The sequence below is a fragment of the Budorcas taxicolor genome, chromosome 3 (assembly GCF_023091745.1).
Source record: "Budorcas taxicolor isolate Tak-1 chromosome 3, Takin1.1, whole genome shotgun sequence".
Taxonomy (NCBI): domain Eukaryota; kingdom Metazoa; phylum Chordata; class Mammalia; order Artiodactyla; family Bovidae; genus Budorcas; species Budorcas taxicolor.
The window spans coordinates 34,766,858-34,787,438 of record NC_068912.1 but is presented as its reverse complement, the minus strand read 5'-3'; the positions used below and the strand labels follow the sequence as shown (position 1 = coordinate 34,787,438).

The 20,581-nt window shown below is 35.5% G+C and overlaps 1 protein-coding gene across 1 annotated transcript in view; it reads right to left on the bottom strand.

Moving 5' to 3' along the window:
* The window catches only part of WDR47 (WD repeat domain 47), a 61,890-nt gene that overhangs the window by 7,639 nt on the left and 33,670 nt on the right, over positions 1–20,581 (bottom strand). The window contains exons 6-12 of the mRNA XM_052636877.1: positions 17,164–17,287; positions 11,178–11,356; positions 7,867–8,124; positions 5,093–5,168; positions 2,870–3,027; positions 892–1,061; positions 216–386 (exon numbers count right to left, since the gene is read on the bottom strand). Of these exons, the coding sequence (XP_052492837.1) occupies positions 216–386; positions 892–1,061; positions 2,870–3,027; positions 5,093–5,168; positions 7,867–8,124; positions 11,178–11,356; positions 17,164–17,287 (1,136 nt within the window). The remainder of the gene's footprint in view (positions 1–215; positions 387–891; positions 1,062–2,869; positions 3,028–5,092; positions 5,169–7,866; positions 8,125–11,177; positions 11,357–17,163; positions 17,288–20,581) is intronic.

The window sequence follows — 20,581 nt, the reverse complement described above, 5'->3', positions numbered from 1 at the left end:
TATGTGTGTAAGAAAGGCTTTAGCAAACAGGAAAATGTCAGCTACAGTTACTGTGTTGATATCCAAAGTTCATGACTTAAGTTTTTGAAATAAAACATTCCTCTCCTGAAGAAATCCCTTTTGATGCAATATACCCTCATTAATGAAAATGCATTGGGGAAAAAAGCATGGGATGAACAAAGGGAACAGTAGCATCTGAGACTGATATCACATACCAGTATGTCCACTCAGAGCATGGAGGCCCTGTCCTCTCTGACAGTCAGTTGTATAAATGTTACAATCCCCTGCTCCAGCACTTATCAAAATAGCTCCACCACTTTCTGGGCCTTCCATAAATGCCAAGTCTCTAATTGTCCCATCATGCATACTAAATTCCAGATCCGGTCCTGAAACAGCAATAAGAATTTTAAAAAAAGACGCTGCTCAACTTACTGTGATAATTTAAAGATTGTTAAACTGCCTCCAAACTGACCAAGAGGAGGAGAATGGTAGAGTGGTATGCTCTATAGTCATTTGGGGATTGATATAATAATCAATTTCATTTTACTGAATAAAAAAAAATCTTCAAGAAATCAAAATATCAACTCAGTTACCACCATCACTAAAACAGAGCCATGTGCAGAGTTACTTCTTGGCTTTTATCTCAAAAGAAAATGAAAGAAAAAAACAGATACTCTAGAAAATACTCACAAATACAAGTTATTCACCCAGCCACCTTGTAAGAATTTACTAAAAAAGAATAATGCCTCACGAATGCAAGCAATTGTAAAACAATTCTTAAGGGTATATTCTTAGATTTTACTAAAAACTGTACAGAGCTATATTACAGACACATGTGGGGAAACATAAAGAACACACCAGGAGGCTGTTGCTTACATACTCGGCCCCTACCTGTTGCATTACAAGTCTCTGCATTGAAGGGCAGCACTTTGACGTATTTGTCATTTGACCCTGTCGCAAGTAACTGCCCACAGGGACTCCAGGCCACACAGTAAATGGATCCTTTGTGATGTTTATTCCTTTTAAAACGTACCACTGGCTGCTTAGGTATGTCATGTGCACTGGAAAGAAAAATTGCAAAAAGATACTTCAATTTCTTGCTTAGTAAATGAATGTGAAATTTCTGTATTATGGTTGTTCTTGAGGGAGAGAGCAAAAACATATCAGACAACATGTTAATAACACTTTTCAAAATCTTAGATGAAACAAATTTAAAGCATATTTAAAACCAAAATCCAAACATAAAATTATTAATCATTATTATACTAATCTCGAGTCTTATTTCAGACCACATACGGAACAGAATATTTTTTAAGTCTTCATTTCACATGTTTTTCATGGATTTTAATTCAGAAACTCAAAAAAATTTCTAAAAAAGAGCTAGCAAGTCTTCCAAATTTAAAAAGTTTGATAAGCATTTATCAAACATATAATATGAGCAACTGCCTGGGGCAAAGAGAAGACAAAGCATAGAGAAAAAATAAAAGCAGCTACAGCTCTGTCCTGAGTTTAATATCTGGCAGGGATAGATGTTTCATGACTATCCACATACAGTAAAGGAAGTACTGAATATAAATGTTATAGTCCAGTACAAGGTACTAGGCCTTAAAGGACAGGGAGAATTATTACACAAAAAGATGAAGGCAGGTGAACTGCTTCAGTGAAGACAAAACACAGTAGAGAGACCGGTCCAGCATGCAGCACGGGGAAAAAGTCTGTGGGGCTGGGAGAAACCTGGGGCATTCCAGAGACTGAGAAAGATAGGATGGGTGAGCAGCTGCAAGTCCAACTGAGGAAGCTCTTAAATGCCATGCTCCTTGAGAGCTTGGCCTTTAATGGGAAACTAACATTGGTTTAGTGGAGTAGTAGCCTCTTATCTGTACTTTAAAACATACACTTAAGACCTTATTAGGTATAATGATAATATCAAGTATCTATAAGAAAATGTATTAATACATGTTTTTGGAGAACCATCCTAAAGGGTGAAATGACATATCCATTAAAATACTTCAGCAAACAAAAAGGATGAAGCAAATACAACAAAAATCTTGACAATTACTGCATTTCAGTGGACTAATCTCCACTTCGGTGTATGCTTAAAATTTTCATAATTAAGACATTTTTAAAGAAGAAGAAGAATATTGATAAATCTTCAATTCTTAGAAAGTGTTTAATAGTGATAGAGAAAATAAATCAGATAAAAAGATTCTCTTTTTAGTTGCATATCAAGTTCATTGCCAGGGCCAACTAATTCTTTAAATGGATTTTACCTTCATCCATTTTGTTCCATCTCCACTGCCATCGCACCAGCCATTGACAACAGCCTCCTACCTTTCTCTTAGCATTTAATCTTACTGTCATCTGACCCGAAGTTTATCACAGTACTGTTCTGTTGAAAACTTCCAACAGCTTCCCTCTGCAGTCACCATAAAATCCAAAGTGGACACAAAGCTCGGGGTAATTCAGTTCACATCTACTTCTGTAGCCTTATCACACTCTGCTCACCATACTCCAGCCGATCTGAACTCATTTTGGTTCCTTAAAAAGCCAAGCTCTTTCTCACTTCATGATCCCTCTAACCTTATCTTCTTCCTTGTTTTCACATGGCTAGGTTCTATTCACCCACAGATCTCAACTTTAACACCTCTTCTTCAAAGAGGTCCTACTCTGACTCCCCAGTTCCCTCATCTCCCCATCTTACTGTTACAGCACCTTGTACTTTCTCTTTCCTAAGTACTGAAAACAAAAAAGTAAAAGCTTAAAAAAAGGAAAAGAAAAACACTACTGAAAAGGCAATTCTTAAAAAGGGGGCCATATAGCTAAATTAAAAACTAAAGCAAATATGGCACTACAAAGCATCTCTCCTTACCTTGGATCAATTACTTCTGGATAGGCACATACTCTCAGAGTTTTTGAATTTGAACCGACAGCATACAGACCACCACCTGGATGAAAAGCCACTGCTCTAACAGCTTGTGTGTCTTCTAGGGTATTAATACAAACAAACTGCTTCTTTGATTTATCATCCTATGGGCAGAATGAATATGACAGTCATTCTATGAAAAAAAGAATTTGAAAGAATTCATCTTTATCCCATTTTAAACTCATTTGAACTTTATCATTCACTTTATCACTTTACTATTCACTATCAATACAAACATACATTCTTTTGAATGGCAAATCTAAAATAAACCGAATTTTTCTGTTTTTGCTACTCATTGCTAAACTAAGCTTGGACAGCCCATAGACATTCAAGTTTTTCTTCTTTTCCATGACAAAACATAAGAATATGCATTCTCATATTAAGTTCTCTTCAACTGTCAAGAAAAGAACAGCCTACATTTATAGTTCTTACAACAAACCATTGTTCATGTTTCTAAAAGTAGGAAATATAAAATACTATTATTTAATCACTTTAGGGTTTTAAAAAAAGTTTACCATTATCTCCAGAAATGAATACTTTACTATTTCAAATTCAAATTGTAAAATACCCTTTTAAAACTGCAAAAATGGTTTTAATCAGGACCTTTAATTTCAGCCTCATTTCTGTTTTCAACTGTCAACTTGTCTGCTCACCTCCCTCCTCTGAGGAAGGAAAACTCTCACACAGCACTGTATAAAAGCTTTGGTGACTCCTGCTATCGGTGTCATCTGAAACCACCCTGCTACCCAGACTAGGACTGGATCCTGGACCTGGAACAAAGCCCTCCAGGCTGGGGGTGGTGCAGAGACCCAGCAAAATTTTGCCTTTCTGTATATACTTGACATTCATACTTTCCAAAGGCAATTTACTTCAGCTCTGATTGTATGCTGAGAGCTCTAGAACCCACAGTGATTATATCAATGAAGAGATTATGCATCTCCTGACCCAAAGTTTTATGTGTCCAGCAAAACATCCTCATTGGGGAGTAGGAGGTAAACCTGATATATTAGACTCTGTCTTATGTAACTGAATTGAATTCTTATATTATTCATATCAATGTATTTGACTAAAAATATTACATTTTCGATTAAGCCATATACAAGAAAGGTTGACTATTTACCAAATGAATAACACGGGTAGATAAGAAAAATGGAGGGGAATGACTCGTTGATTACATGGCCAATGGCACATTAATAATAGTTACTGCTGCTGCTGCTAAGTCGCTTCAGTCGTGTACGACTCCGTGCAACCCCACAGACGGCAGCCCACCAGGCTCTCCCATCCCTGGGATTCTCCAGGCAAGAACACTGGAGTGGGTTGCCATTGCCTTCTCCAATGCATGAAAGTAAAAAGTGAAAGTGAAGTCGCTCAGTCATGTCCGAATCTTAGCGACCCCATGGACTAGAGCCCACTAGCCTCCTCCATCCATGGGATTTTCCAGGCAAGAGTGCTGGAGTGGGGTGCCACTGCCTTCTCCAATAATAGTTACTAAGGGTTGCTTTATAGCAGAAGTGGCAGAGCCACAATCTTACTTGCTCTTCTCCAGTGTATTTAAATTTATTAAAAGTCCGCTGACATTTAAAAAATAGACTTCACATAAAAATCCCACTTTCTAGGTTTACTTGAAAATCAAAAGAACTGGAAACATTAGGTCAGCATATTTCTTTGTGCAAGGGGCAAATATTCCTATGAACTTATCACAAAAATAATCAACTTTATTCATTTATGTCACCTGTTTGGTCCTATAAGCATCTGAAATAATAACTTTGTTTATGGGATTAAAATTTGAACTAGAGAAAATAAGACAGAGTGAAGGTGTATACTAGTTAGGGAAGGATATCTGGTTCCAAAGCGAAAAACAAATATATCGATGCACAGTCCAAAGGAGTACTAACCACAGGGTTCAGAGAGTAGTGACACAGCTCCAATTCATGCACCAAGATCACCACTGAACCATTAATATGAATTTTACCCTCAAAATGTTATTTCTCAGCAACCCCTTCACTTCACTCAGTGAAAACTCAACCACCTTGAGATTACTACCACCATTAACAATAAGGACTACTTAAAGATGGTTCTTTCCTTAAATTGAGAATTCCTTGACAAGTAAATATACTTCCTTTGCAAGTAAATATAAAAATAACAAAACCTCCTTCCCCTAAGTATTACCTCTTCCTCTCTTGATCTGGATAGATTCCCTGAAGAATCTCCAAGAGGTGGCTTAATAACCGAAAGTTCTGATGAACTGTGTGAATAGAAAGAAATTCAAGTACCATTTACTCTGAATATCAAAACAGGAACTGATTTACCCTTTCAATCTCTAATATTTATTTCTTTGGGGGTCATAATATTTATTTATAACCCACACTGATCCCAGTCATAATTACTCTCTGGAGCCATTTGTTAAGAGATGCTAGATTCCATAACACGAAGCAGAGTTAGTTGTAAGGAAGGAATGAAAAGCCATTCTGGGAAAAAGATTAGTCAAACTGTACAAATTTCATAGTAAGATATCCATGACCTTTTCCCTCCTTAGTTCCAGAATCCTGGTCACTATGGTTAAGTTTTAACCCAAGGAGGAAACTGGATTGCTCTTTAGAACAATTATCTGGTCCAAGAGAAAAGACTAACAGAAACTAGACAGTTGAGGGTCCCACAATAAAACAGTGTTTCTATTTAATCACTTTTTTGTGAGGCCAACAGGTAAACAGATGCATCCATACTTGTGGCCCTTCCTTCCAACTAGCCATTTAAAAAAAATACCTCACTTCTTACAAATGCCTGAAGAAAGCCTCCTAAATAAAAAAACAGAGTCTAGGAAATTCTCTGGTGGCCAATGGTTAGGACTCCATGCTTCCACTGCAAGGGACACAGGTTCCAACCCTTGTCAGGGAACTAAGATACTGCAAGTCATAGGACACAGCCAAAGCAAAACAAAAGTTTAAAATGGAGACTAAAGACAATTAAGGAAACAAAAGCTACCAAAATATAATTAAAATCCTTAGAAATACAAAAGGAAACAATGCAAGAAAAATACCTATTTAAAAAGTTAAGGAAAATTAGAGAATAATAAAGAGCTTGGAAGATAAAAATAACACCAAAAAAAAAAAAAGAAAATAGAGCTAAGAAAATAGCTACATAAATGTTTTCAATATTCTATTATTTATGAATTTAGATTAAAAGAGCCCATGAAGTATCCAGAAAAATGAAGTAAAACAGACCTACTCTGATGTATACCATGAAGCTTTATAACATTAGGGCAGACAAAGTCCTAAAAAATTCTATAGAAAAAGCAGCAGTCCTCAGTCAAAGGATCAGATCCCAATGGCATCAGACTTTTCAATATGTACATGACCATGAAGTGATGCCTTTGAAACTCTGAGGAATGATTTCCATTGTAGAATTCTTTACTCAGTTATACTAAAAAGTCGAAAATGAAATATTTAGACATGTAAGGTCTCAGAAACTTCTCTGATGTTGTACCTCTTTTCAGGAAACTACATGAGATCCTGAAAACAGGGACTCCAATACAGGGAAGAGGCAAAGGAAACTCCCAAGAGAATAGTGAAGGAACAGCCCAGGACTCTCTAGGCCTGAATAAAATGGCTTAGAAGTAATGAACATAAAGTGAAGCAGGAATGATCCTGGAGGGGTGTTTCCCAGAGGGGAAAGAAAAATGGAAAGAAAAAGTACCGGATATTTTTTACTGTAATGAGGAGTTTTATGACTTTACAGTTCTGTCACAGTATCTGCAGATTGTTCAGTGATAGGTACCAAGAAAACTAAGCGTGTGCACACATACAGATGCACACCAAAAATGAGGCAATTACTCTCTCCATGAAAAATAAAAAGTTCTGCGAAAAGGAAATATGTTCATATTATATGACTCAGTTGTAAATAACATTTACATGACCACAGTAATGTTAACACTAGTTAACCTATTTTGTTTAGTTTTTAAACAAAAACCAACATATATTAGAAGAAGATGTAGACAAAATTAATGTGTTGTGGGTAAGTAGTATGGTACCTAAATCGAACCAGCAGGGACTCAAGGGATAATAAAAAGAGCAATTGAAGCGTATTTTTCAGAAATGTGGAGACACATAGAAAAGAAACAGCTATCTAGGTTGAAAATGGCAGCCTACTAAAGATAGAAGTTATGGACAAAGATGGGTAAGATAGGGGATTCTGTTTTGTCTCACGCCTTAAAGTGCTCTTTGTCCTTTTACACCATGTATGTATATTACTTTGATAGAAATAAGTTTTAAAATTTGAGTTCTAGTTGAGGGGTACATGAAAAAGTTTTATAGAAACTATAATAAAGAAGCAAGTATTAGATAAATTTATGTCCTTTAAGTATAAAACTAGAGCTTTTGATACTAAATCTATAAAGCCAGTTCTATACAAATGCCAGGAGCAAGTTATGCATTTTAAAATGAACCACTCTAAAGTGGTTTAAGGCTATAATAGATGAAGAAAACGCTCAACTACTTCCATTGCATACGTTAACACCTGTTTACTAACGACAGCAAGGTGAAAATTTTTCTCTGCCTAGTGAAAACATAAACATGCAAGAAGTCTCAAATGCTGTAACTACCAGAGCCGCCGAGACTCTTACTGCAATCACTCCACCATGCCATAGAACCACTTTTTACGCCCTGGAAGCCGGTGAATTAAAAGATTGTTGAAAGGTATCAATGGCAAGGGGAAAAAACTGGGGAGAATATAAAGCCTAAAGCTGTATGATCTCTGAGTAAAATGGGTTATAGAAAACAGAATTGTCTTGGTGGTGGTAAGAAAGGAAAAAAAAAATAAGAGAATAAAGACAATTAAGAGACTCAGAAGTTAGTAGAAGAGAATAGATAAGAGAAATTCAACTTTCTAAGTTTCTATTTATTAGCCTGAAGTTAACATTTCCAGGTCTTACAAAGTAAAGCACTTACATTTGATTTCCACAAGGTGATTCCTCAAGAAAAGGTATATGATTTACTGATCCAGGAATACGAGGAGTACTTGCATGAATACTTGAAGCATCATGGGTTAGTCTCTGACTAGAGTCGTGGGGCGGTGTAGAGAAACTAGTTACAGAAGAATTATTAGATCCATTGCCTTTGTTCCCATTACATTGCTGGCTGAGCGCTGGTACCTCATTACCAAGGCTATCCATCCCAATATTTAATTCCCCGAGCTTTTGAATGGACCTATAAAATAAAATAATGTAATTATAGTTAAATAAAAACTTAGTCATATTCCTAACATATAGAATATTGAAAGTCTGAAACAGTAAATACATGCACATATAACATATATGACAATTTAGTACTAAAAATTACCAACATCAGTTTAAGACACAACCAAGAAACTGCAAGAAGATCCAAATTTTCCTATAAGATACCACTGTAAAAGAGATAAGACATAACAGGTATCACTGAATTTTTTAAAGTACCTTTTACCAAACAGGAAAAAAAAATCTGTTTCTACTCCAGTATAACTTTGGTTCAACTTTCAATACCAAATTTTTCACCAACAAAACAAGCCATTTTCATTTCATGAAATGAAATGATATTACTGTCTAGTAATATATCAACTAGGAAATGGATGACTAGTGCAAACCACGATGGGACAAAGTCAAGTGCCATCCTCATTATTCACAGATTCACTCATTCAATTCATTTACTCATTCTACAAAAACTATTTGCCAGGCTCTGATCTAGGCACTGGGGAGACTAAACAGGGAGCAAAACAAGGTAGCCTGAGCACTTTTCCCTCACTGCAAGTCAGAGTAGCCTGACTCCTTATGCTGGACTCAGGGCTCCAAAGGGCACTTTGGAGGAAGCTGTCAGACTCTCAAGATTTAGCCAAGAACTGGCCCAGAATCACTTTCTCCAGTCTGGATATAATATGAGAGAGGACTACATAAGGGATGTGATTACCAAGAAGTGTTGTGGTTCACTGTATTTTCTAATTTTTTAAATTAAACATTTAGTGTTCATGTATGTGTCTATGCGTGTGCACTTGTGCATGCGTGTATGTGTGGGTTTAGGGTTTTTAAAAGACCTTAAAAGATCAGTTTAAAATTATTAAAGGAATTGGCAGCCATTACTAAATATTTATCAGTTAAAAATTTTAAGTAAATAGCATTTCTATGAAACACTAATCTTGTTAAATGCTCCCCATATATAAAAAGAAAGTCTTCAGTCAAATAAATGTGGGAAGTATAAAGAGTCTAAAATGCTAACATAATTTTGTCTCACTAAAGTTAGGGAAGATGGGGAAGGGGCAGAGTATGCCTATAATAAGAGCCAATTATTAGTAACAGAAAATATCAGAAGTAATGATATAATACTGTTAATAATAAGCCTATCATACTTTAGTTGATTTTTTTTCAGTAAGTTCTATTACGTAACATGACGCTTATTTCTCTAACTCTTTCTATGCCTCTGGAAAGGAAGAAGCAAACTTTAATTGTGGAAATGGTGTTCTGCTGCTAGAATGACTTGAAAGACTAAAACATTAAGAGGGAAAAGATATATTTTAATTTCTAGTTTCTATCTCTATTCAATTTGTCCTTGGTGTTAGTCAGATACTTTAATGTCCTGGTACATAAAAGTGAGGATCTAGGAAAAAAGATTGAATAAAAGTATTATTTTAAAGAGAAAAAGCATAGATAAGGAAAGGTTAAGAAAACAACAGAAATTTTATATGAAACTAATTTATAAAAGTTTAGGATAAACATCCATTGATATTTATAACAGACCTGATTATTCTACGGATTTTTATAACATACTTACCTTTAGTATAATTTAAAATTCTAATTGCTAAAGAAATTGAGAACAGTTGTTATGCCCTAAACTGAACCTAAATTATAAAAAAAATTCTTGTAATTTTAAGATAATGAATTCTATTATCTATATTGAATTATAATATTACAATGAATTCTATTTGTAATTATCTTTAAGGAAAATAAACCATCTTGAATAGTTTAACTTTTTTTCTGATCAAGAACATCCATACTACTGGAATCATAGAACCTTTTCACTTTATGTTCTGACAATATTAAGTATCTGCTTTCACTAAAAAAGAAGACAGGAAGTCAAACTGCAACCTGACTTTTACTGATATGAAGACAACATCCAAGAAGCAGAAGTAGCAGTTCATCATATCAGGATAATTCTGATAAGCCACTGACTTGATCAGAGGTGATAAGAAAATGGTCTTCAAATTGAATGTTCAGAGGACTCCTAGACTCTAGATACCACTATAAACATTCCTTGTGTGAAGGTCTGAAGAAAGGATCAGTTTCAGGCTCACTGACTTGCATAGCACACAGAATGTCAAGCAGGTTACTTCCAATATTACTGGACCAAGAAAGGACAGTCACCACTGCACTGCCCATTATAACCATGATGATGCATGCATGCGTGTGTGCTTTTGCAACCCCATGGACTATAACAGCCCACCAGGTTCCTCTGTCCATGGAATTCTCTAGGCAAGAATGCTGGAGTGGGTTGCCATTTCCTACTCCAAATCATGATGACAGCCAACATTTATGGCATGCCTCCTATACGCTAGAAATTACTCTAAGTAATTTTTTAATATATGTTAACTCAACCTTCCAAAAACTCTAGCTCAATTAAGTATACATATTCTGGTTTACAGATTTCTTAAAAAAAAAAAAAAGTTACCATGTATTTACCTCCTATAATCAAAAATAGTAAGTTCATACATTTTAGAAGAAATTAATAAGAAAGGATCATTTTAATATTCTGAATTCAATAAAATCTGAAAGTTTAAGCTCTCAAGATAACAATAAAATAACAGCTACCACTTAATATAGTGTTTACTCTATGCCAGGTACTGTTCTAAGTACTTTATGTAGGTTAATTCGTTTAATCTTCATGGCAACCCTGTGAAATAGATGAGGAAACGAGCAAACCGAAGACAGTAACTTCCCCTAAGTCTTCAGCTACCCTAAGACATGGCCAGATCCAGAAGCAGCCCACTTTCAGCCTGTATGCTGAAACCACCATGCCCACCGCTCCCTTTGCTCAGATGCGAAAGACCATTTAACAGGAGGACAAAACTGGATTAGCCCTCAGACTTCTGTGACTGAAGAGATTATGTAACTCCACACTACTTGAAACACTTAAAAACCCTTAAAATTTCAAGCTATACACACAAAGTATCAGTTACTGCATGCTCTTAATAGCTTTTAAATAATTCCTCATATTTTAAATGTGACTAAAAGACCGACCTATTAAGGAATTGTTCGGTAAGATTCTGCTGCTGATCAGGACCATCCTCCTGATTCACACCTCCTTCAAGCAGCATCTGCTGGTATATCTGTCGCTGCTGCTCCTTCTGTTCTAAGTGCTGTTGATAGCGCAATCTTTGCCTATAATATTCTTGAAACTGTTCTGTTGAATCTCGAAGCTTAAAAATATATAAAAAAAAAGTTTGAGCAGACTATGATTGAATATGTTATCACTCAACAGTAACTTCCATAAGTGCTGCATAAAACATATAGACGGCAATCAGAAAATAATATACTGGATCTTTGAAAAATAACATGGTATGCATGAGTCTTAACAGTCAATTAGATCAGATCAATTAATTTGCTCTATTCCACAGTAAAAGACTGACCAAAACAAATGATCATCCTGGATCCCTGAATGATCACAAATAAAACAGACTACAGTTGTCACAAGGACGACACGAATATACAATACAAATGTAAAGACTGGCACAAATCTATATTACTAGGAAAAAATACCGAGGGACTACATTAATATTTAATAAATACAATATTAACCTTGTCTAACAAAATTTAAGCATGTAAGTGGCTGTGGCTTAATAGGTTACTCTAGAAGGAAGCTTATAAAATTTCCTTCAAAAACAGTAATTTAATTCAAATGGCTCTTCACAAGAAAATAGAATAAATAGATGTTAAACTCAGCAGTCTCAACATTCCTACTTCATTCATCTAAAAGAACTACATAGTACTCAACTTAAAGGACTTAGATATTATAGTGAATTCCAGTATTGGCAAAGAAAGACCCTCCTGCCAAGCTAGAGTGTGGTCAAATAACAGAGATCATATGAACTGGATCATCTCTACAACTGGCTAACACTGACAGTAAGCTTAACCAAGAGTCCTGTATGACTGACTGACTAAAGCTAAAACTGTCTCCTTTTCCCAGAAAATAGTAATGGTCCTCCTCTATTTTATAACTTACAGCAATAACTCTGAAACAAAATTATCTCTATGTCCTTTAAAAAAATTTTTTGTGGTAAAATAAATATAAAAATTGTATTTTAACCATTCAGTGTGGAATTCAGTGGCATTAGAGTCATAGTGTTACATAACCACCACTATTATCTATTTCCAAAAATTTTCATCACCCCTAACAGAAACTCTGTAACCACTAAACAATAACTCCATTTCCTTCTTCCTCTAATGCCTGCTAACTTCTATTCCATTTTCTGTCTTATGAATTTACTTATCCTAGATATATCATGTAAACGGAATCATACAGTATCTGTGCTTTTGTGTCTGAATTATTTCACTTAACACAATGTTTTCAAGGTTCATCCAAGTTGCAGCCTATGTCAGACTTCATTCCTTTTTATGGCTGAGTAATACTCCATCATATGGATACATCACTTTTGTCTATCCATTAACCTGTGGATGTACATGAGTTATTTCTACCTTTCGGCCACAGTTAACAATGATGTTATGAACATGGATGTACAGTTATCTATTTGAGCCTTTGCTTTCAAAGCTTTTGGGTAATACCTGGAAGTAAAGTGACTGGGTCATATAGTAATTCTTGCTTAGATTTCTGAGGTACCATGAAACTACAGTGACTACACCATTTTACATACCAACCAGAGATGTATGAGGCCTCAAATTTCTCTCTTTTCTCACCAACACATTACTTTCTGCTTTGATTTTAGCCTTTTAGCCATTCTAGTAATTGCGAAGTTATACTTCATTGTGGTTTTCATGTCCATTTCCCTAATGACAAGTGATGTTAGGCATTTTTCTCATGTACTTATTGGCTATTTACAGACATCTGGCCAATTTGGAGAACTGTCTATTCAACGCCTTTTTTAAAATGGATTTTTTTATTGTTGAGTTGTAGTAGTTCTTTATATTTTCTAGATACTAAAACCTTACCAGATAAATAATTTGCAAATATTGTTCCCATTCTGGAGGCTGTCCTTTCAGATTATTGATAATGTCCTTTGATGCAAAAAAGTTTTTAATTTTGATGAAGTTCAATTTTTGCATTTGTTGCTTAAGCTTTTGGTATTATACCTAAGGACATATTACAAAATCTAAGATTGTAAAGATTAATCTCTATGTTTTCCTCTGAGTTTTATACTTTTGTAGGTCCTGTACTTAAGTTGTTGATCTAGTTTTAGTTAATTTTTATATATGGTGTGAGGCAGAGGTCCAATTTCCTTTTTTGCATGTGGAAATCCAGATATCTAGCATCATCTGTTGAAGAGATTATTTCTCCCCCACTGAGTAGACTTGGCACCCATACCAAAAATCAACTGGTCACAGATATATGAAATTACTTCTGGCCTCTCAATTTATTCAACTGGTCTATATGCCTATCCTTATATAAGAACTACAGTTTTAATTACTGTAGCTTTATAGTAAGTTTTGAAATTATGCAGTATGAGTCCTACAATTTTATATTTTTTTGCAAAATTGTTTTGGCTATTCAAAGCCTGCTGCAATTCCAAGTATTTGAGTATTAGCTTTTCCATTACTACAAAATAGGCAGTGGAATTTTTTACAGGAATTACATGAAGTTTGTAAATAATGTTGGGTAGTACTGACATCTTAAGAGTATTAAATCTTCCCATTAATGAACACAGAATGTCTTTTCATTTATTTAAGTCTTCTTTAACTTCTTTCAGTAATATTTTGTAGATTTTGGCATACCAATTTTCTACCTCCTTAATTTAATTTATTTCCAAGTATTTTATCCTTTTATATACTGCTGTAAACAAAACTGCTTTCTTAATTTCCTCTTGATTATTCACTGCTGGTATACAGAAACAATTTCCATGTGTTGATCTTGTACCCTGCCACTTCGCTGAACCTGCTCATAAGCTTTAATAGGGGTCATGTGGATTCTTTCTGATATATAATATTTATGTCATCTGTGAATAGAGACAGCTTTACTTCTTCCTTCCCAATTTATTTATTTTTCTGGTCTAACTGCTCCAGCTAGAACTTGTAACAAATGTTGAAGTAACAATTGTGAAAGCAGGCATCCTTATCTTTGTTCCTGATCATAGAGAGAAAGCTTTAAGTCATTCCCCATTAAGTATGATATTAGCTTGGGTTTTCCATAATCTTCACCATGCTGAGGAAGTTCCATTCTATTATTAGTTCTGTGAGAGTTTTTAACAGCAAAGAGTGTTTCATTTTGTCAAATGTCTTTTCTGCATCAATTGAGACAATCACATGTTGTTTATTTTTTCCTTCATTCTATTAATGTGATTATTAAACTGAAAGTTTTCTATGTTGAACCACTAGGCTTGCATCCTGCAATCAATCTACTTTGTCAAGATGTATAATCCTTTTAATATGCTAATGGTTTTGGCTTGCTAGTATCTTGATTTTTGCTTATATATTCATAATACGTATTGGTCTGTAGTTTTTTTCCCTAATATTTTCACTTGGCTTTGCTATGATGGTAATGCTGAACTCATAGAATGGGTTAGGAAGGGTTCCCTCCTCTTTTATTTTTTGGAAAATTTTGAGGATTATTGTTAACTCTTCCTAAATGTTTATAGAATTCACCAGTAAAGTCATCTGATCCTTGTCTTTCCTCTGTTGGAAAGCTTTTTGATTACTGATTCAATTCTTTACTCAATATGGATCTGTTGAGATTTTCTATTTCTTTCCAAGTGAGTTTAGTAATTTGCTTCTAAAGAATTTGTCCACTTCATCTAAGTTATCTGTTAGTTTGCAAATGGTCATAGTATTCTCTTATAATCCTTTTTATTGTTGTAAGGTAGATATGCTAAGTCGCTTCAGTCGTGTCCGACTTTGCAACCCTATGGGCTATAGCCTACCAGGTCCCTCTGTCCATGGAATTTTCCAGGCAAGAATACTGGAGTGGGTTACCATTTCCTCCTCCAGGGGATCTTCCCAACCCAGGGATCAATCTCACATCTCTTGTGCCTCTTGCACTGGCAGGTGGGTTCTTTACCACCTGTAAGGGAAGCCCTATAAGGTAGTTTTATTTATTTTAGTTATTGGCTTTTTTGTCAGTCTAGCTAAGGGCTTAAGAATTTTGTTATCTTTTCAAAGAAACAACTTTTGATTTTGTTGATTCTCCCTGTTGTTTCCCTTTTATTTCTCTCTCCTCTAATCTCTATTATTTCCTTCCTTCTGCAAGCTTTGGATATAGCATGCTCTTCCTTTTTCTGGCTCTTCAAGGCATAAACTTATTAATTTGGGATCTTTCTTCTTTTTTTAATGTAAGCATTCGCAGCTACAAATTTATCCCTGAGCACTGCTTTTGCTGCATTCCATAAGCTTGCTGTATATTTGTTATGTTGTGCTCACTTTCATTAGTCTCTAAGTGTTTTCTAATTTCCCCTGTGACTTCTTTGACCCACTGGTTGTTTAAGAACGTGTTGATTCATTTTTCCAAATTTTGAATTTAAAAATTTTCCTTGTTACTCATTTCTAGCTTCATTCCTCTGTGGTCAGAGAAGACACTTTACATGATTTTAAATCTTTTAAAATGTATTGAGTCCTAAGATACTATCTATCTTGAAGAACGCTGCATGTGCACTGGAGAAGATTGTGTACTCCACTACTGTTGAGTATTCTATAGATGTCCGTTAGCACAAACTGGTTTACAGCATTGTTCAAGCCCTCTATATCCTTACTGATCTTCTGTTTAGGTAGTCTATCCATCACTGCAGGTATGGTATTGAAACCTCCAACTATTATTGCAGAACAGTCTATTTCTCCCTTCAGCTTTGCCAATGTTTGCTTCATATACTTTTGGATACTGTTGTTTGGTACCTATCCATATGTACTTTTAAGGATAATTTTTCAACCTCATTTTTAATATTTAGTCAAACACAAAAAAAACTTATTCAACTTATTAAACCTACTTACCCTTTATAAGTGGGATATTATAAATATGATAAAATTTGCACCTTATGTCACAATTTCCTTTTCAAAGCATCACAGAAAAATAAACTAGAACTCTAAAGGCTTAGATAAGGTGTGGTGGTGGTGATGGTTGAGTTGCTAAGTCACGTCCAACTCTTGTGACCTCATGAACTGTAGCCTGCTAGGCTCTTCTGTTTATGGTATTTCCCAAGTAAGAATACTGGAGTGGGGGCTTCCCTAGTGGCTCAGTGATAAAGAACCATCCACCTGTCAATGCAGGAGACATAGGGTCAATCCCTGGTCTGGGAAGATCCCACATGCTGAGAAGCAACTAAGCCCATGTGCCACAACTACTGAGCCAGTGCGCTGGAAGCCCAACAGCCACAACTACTGAAGCCCATGCACCCCAGAGAGTCTGTGCTACACAAGAAAAGCGATTGCACTGAGAACCTGTGCACAGGAGCCAGAGAACAGCCCCCACTCGCTGCAGTGAGAGAAAAGCCCACACAGCAATGAAGACCAACACAGCCTAATAAATACTTTTATTTAAAAAAATAAAAAAGAACAGTCGAGTGGGTTGCCAGTTCCTTCTCCAGGGGGTCTTCCTGACCCAGGGATCAAATTCACATCTACTGCATTGCAAGCAGATTCTTTTACTGCTGAGCCAGCAGGGAAGCAGAGATAAGGTATCATTCTACATTATAAATGTCATAATTTCTTGCTCATTAAATCTACTTAGTAAAATATAGAGCACATATCTTAAAATACAAGTTGTCTACCTTTAATACGAATTCAATTACATGAATTCTCAAACATGCAGAAGGAATGTCAACTGTGATATTTTTAATTGTTAATAAATTCATACATTAAAAATGCTCTAAAATATATATTAAAAAACAATCAAAAAAACTATAAATTCTTAAAGAAGAGGGGAGAAATGATCTAATCAATAAGAAAATCTAGGTATTCTCTCTCCTCCTGTGAAATAACAGAAAATTCTTTTAAAATTCTATCCAAGCAAATAGTATTACTTCTTACAAAATGGATAACTCTAAAAGGCCTGAGATGTAGTAAACATTACCTCATTTTTTTCTTGCTTAGCTGGTCCTGGATTCTGTGCTCCATTTGCAGGCTCCTTTTCTGAAACTGAACTCTGGCCCAGGATTTCACTGCTGATAGGTCTCTGTGCCTCAACAGGTGTATCACTTCAGGGTAACAAATGAAAAGGAAGAAGTAGGGGTAAAGAAAAATGTAATGTAGTTAGAGAAATTTTAATTTAAAAGAGGCATATTTACCTTAAGTATATATTAAATGCACAAAAACAGATTTTAAACTTTACTTTTTTCTCTTAAGTTCTATATGTAAGGGATTTTAAAAAACAGAATGTGCTAATACTATGAAAGAGCACTGGATTATTAAGCAAGGAGGGTAGGGACTCCCATCTAAAAGAGTATGTGTGGCCTTGGGAAATCACTTACATTCTTTGTGGCTCAGCTTCATCTACAAATTAATAGGTCAAATGACCTAAAGCCTAAATTCACTTAAAGAACTCAATCTGCTATTCTGTTATCCAAACATTAATTTTCTTTCCTCCAATACATTTCAATAAAAAGCTAAGAATAGTTGAGATTTTATTAAAAGGCTTTCTTTATTTGCACTTAACATAAAAGTAAAACATCTTTCAAATATTTTTAATGTAGACTAATTAGTAAGTTTGATGTCTTCTGTCAGGTTGTTCCTTGTCGTCTTCTTAGACACTGGCAGTTTCTACTTTTCATAGTTACACTGTTTAAAAATTTTAATAACTGACATTATCCAAAGATGACAAATACCACATTCACAAAGATTACCGATCAGTAACAGATACCATGGGAACAAGTACAAAAGTAAAGTGAATTTTGTCTTCAATTAATTTGATTATGAAATGACTTCACAATGGCCTCTCCAGGCATAAGTATGTAAGACATATTAAAATAGAGGTCTAAAAATAAATAAATAGAGGTCAAGGGTTTAGGAAAGCAGAGCTAGATAGTCACCTTCACAAAGGTACCATTAGGAGCCTAGTAGTCATAAACATCTAGACATATATACACACACATGCACCCTGAGGAGGAAGTAGAAAGATCTGGGAAGAGTTTTTGGTTACAGGACGATGCTGTAAACTGCTAACGACCAAAGGAAAATGCATTTTAATCCAAAAGTAGAATTTTTAAGAATTATTAACTGTGTAGATAGAATAAAACAATTTTATAAAGTAACATTTAATTTTGCAATTTATACAGCACTTCCATATACATTATCTCATTTAATCTGCACAGTGACCTGTAAAATAGATTAAAACTCCCATTTCACAGACGAGTAAACAGACTCAAAAAAGGCATGTTCCCAAAACTGCATAGTTAGTAAATAAAGTTAGGACTTGAATCCAGGTCTTTGGACTCCAAATCCAATGCTGGCCCAAGTCTGGGAATAGATTTTATTTTTCCTGCGATTTAATTTTGAGACCATTATATTGCATAGTCACGGCTTGCATATTTCACCTGCTTTTTCTTCCTTTTTTGAGTTGCTTTCTGTTCAAGTCAAAATATATCCTTCAAAACACTACACACTCTTTTATAAACTTTTCCTGTGGGTTTTATCTTCTTTACCATAGTAACTCAATCATTATATCCTGGGGATGCAGCATGGTGCTAGCACAGAGTAGACAACTAAATATTTTAAAATAAATACTGAATTCAAACTTATATTACCACAAGCAAAAGTCTCTTTATGTGGCATTTTAACATAATTGATCTGAGCTACCCATATTTTCTAATTATACCTAAAACATTTTTCAAAACCAGGTAAACTTTTTCCAAAATAAATTTTTATACTTTATCAACAGCCAAATAACTCTTCTAGAACATGTTATTTTTCAAAGCCTCTTGAAGAAAGTGAAAGAGGAGAGTGAAAAAGTTGGCTAAAAGCTCAACATTCAGAAAACGAAGATCATGGCATCTGGTCCTATCACTTCATGGCAAATAGAAGGGGAAACAGTGGAAACAGTGTCAGACTTTTTTGGGGGGGGCTCCAAAATCACTGCAGATGGTGATTGCAGCCATGAAATTAAAAGACGCTTACTCCTTGGAAGGAAAGTTATGACCAACCTAGAAAGCATATTAAAAAGCAGAGATATTACTTTGCCAACAAAGGTCCGTCTAGTCAAGGCTATGGTTTTTCCAGTGGTCATGTATGGATGTGAGAGTTGGACTGTGAAGAAAGCTGAGCACCAAAGAATTGACGCTTTTGAACTGTGGTGTTGGAGAAGACTCTTGAGAGTCCCTTGGACTGCAAGGAGATCCAACCAGTCAATCCTAAAGGAGACCAGTCCTGGGTGTTCACTGGAAGGACTGATGCTGAGGCTGAAACTCCAATACTTTGGCCACCTCATGCAAAGAGTTGACTCATTAGAAAAGACCTTGATGCTGGGAGGGGCTGGGGGCAGGAGGAGAAGGGGATGACAGAGGATAAGATGGCTGGATGGCATCACTGACTCGATGCACATGAGTTTGGGTGAACTTTGGGAGTTGGTGATGGACAGGGAGGCCTGGTGTGCTAAGATTCCTGGGGTCACAAAGCGTCAGACACCACTGAGCAACTGAACTGAACTGAACATTTTATTAGTAGCCCTTCTGACACACTGTCCTTCCCTGAAGGAGGGAAATCTGTATTTATTAAGCACCAAGCACATGCTTACCACTCTGCTAGGAACTTTATCTCACTCTACAAGTCAACACTCTATTTTATAGAGGAGGTCACTGAGGCTCAGAGAGATTAAGTTACCATTCCAAGATCATGAAGCTAGAAAATGGCAAGGCTACTATTCATACCATAGTCTGGCTCCAAAGACCATGTTCTACTCACTGTTCTGCATTACTTTGCCTCATAAGTTTCCCAGTTTCAGAGACATGACAGATGTTTTTGCTACTACTGCTCAGCTAAAAACACATGTATTACTTACCTTTTAACAAGTTACATTTTACCCCTCTATAATGGTCTAATAACTTCACTTCTTTCCATCTTTATTCAGTCAATTCTCAATTATAGTACTTTCTTTACACAGGAAACAGCACGTGTAGAGTCAAATTTGGCTAGCTTTTTGTGTGTTTTTTTTTTTCTTTATCAAGACAATCCCACTGGTGTACAGTTCCAAACATGCTATTCGTTATATTGACCAAGAAGCTCCTATCATCTCATATACTCAGAAAAATGTCACCAGTTCCCCCAGAAGCTCAGCATCCCAGACAGCAAAAATTTTCTCTAAAGGGATTGAAAAGTCAAAGAAAAGTTTAAGATAGTCTCTACCAATACTCAAGATTCTCTATTCCTTTAGGATTTAAATAATAGGATGCCCTATATTAAATTATACTCATTCGTTTTCATCACTAGATATCATCTTTTTCTTTCAAATATAAAATACAGAGCAGTAAGATGCCTCAGGAAGTCACCCTAGGCTTTAG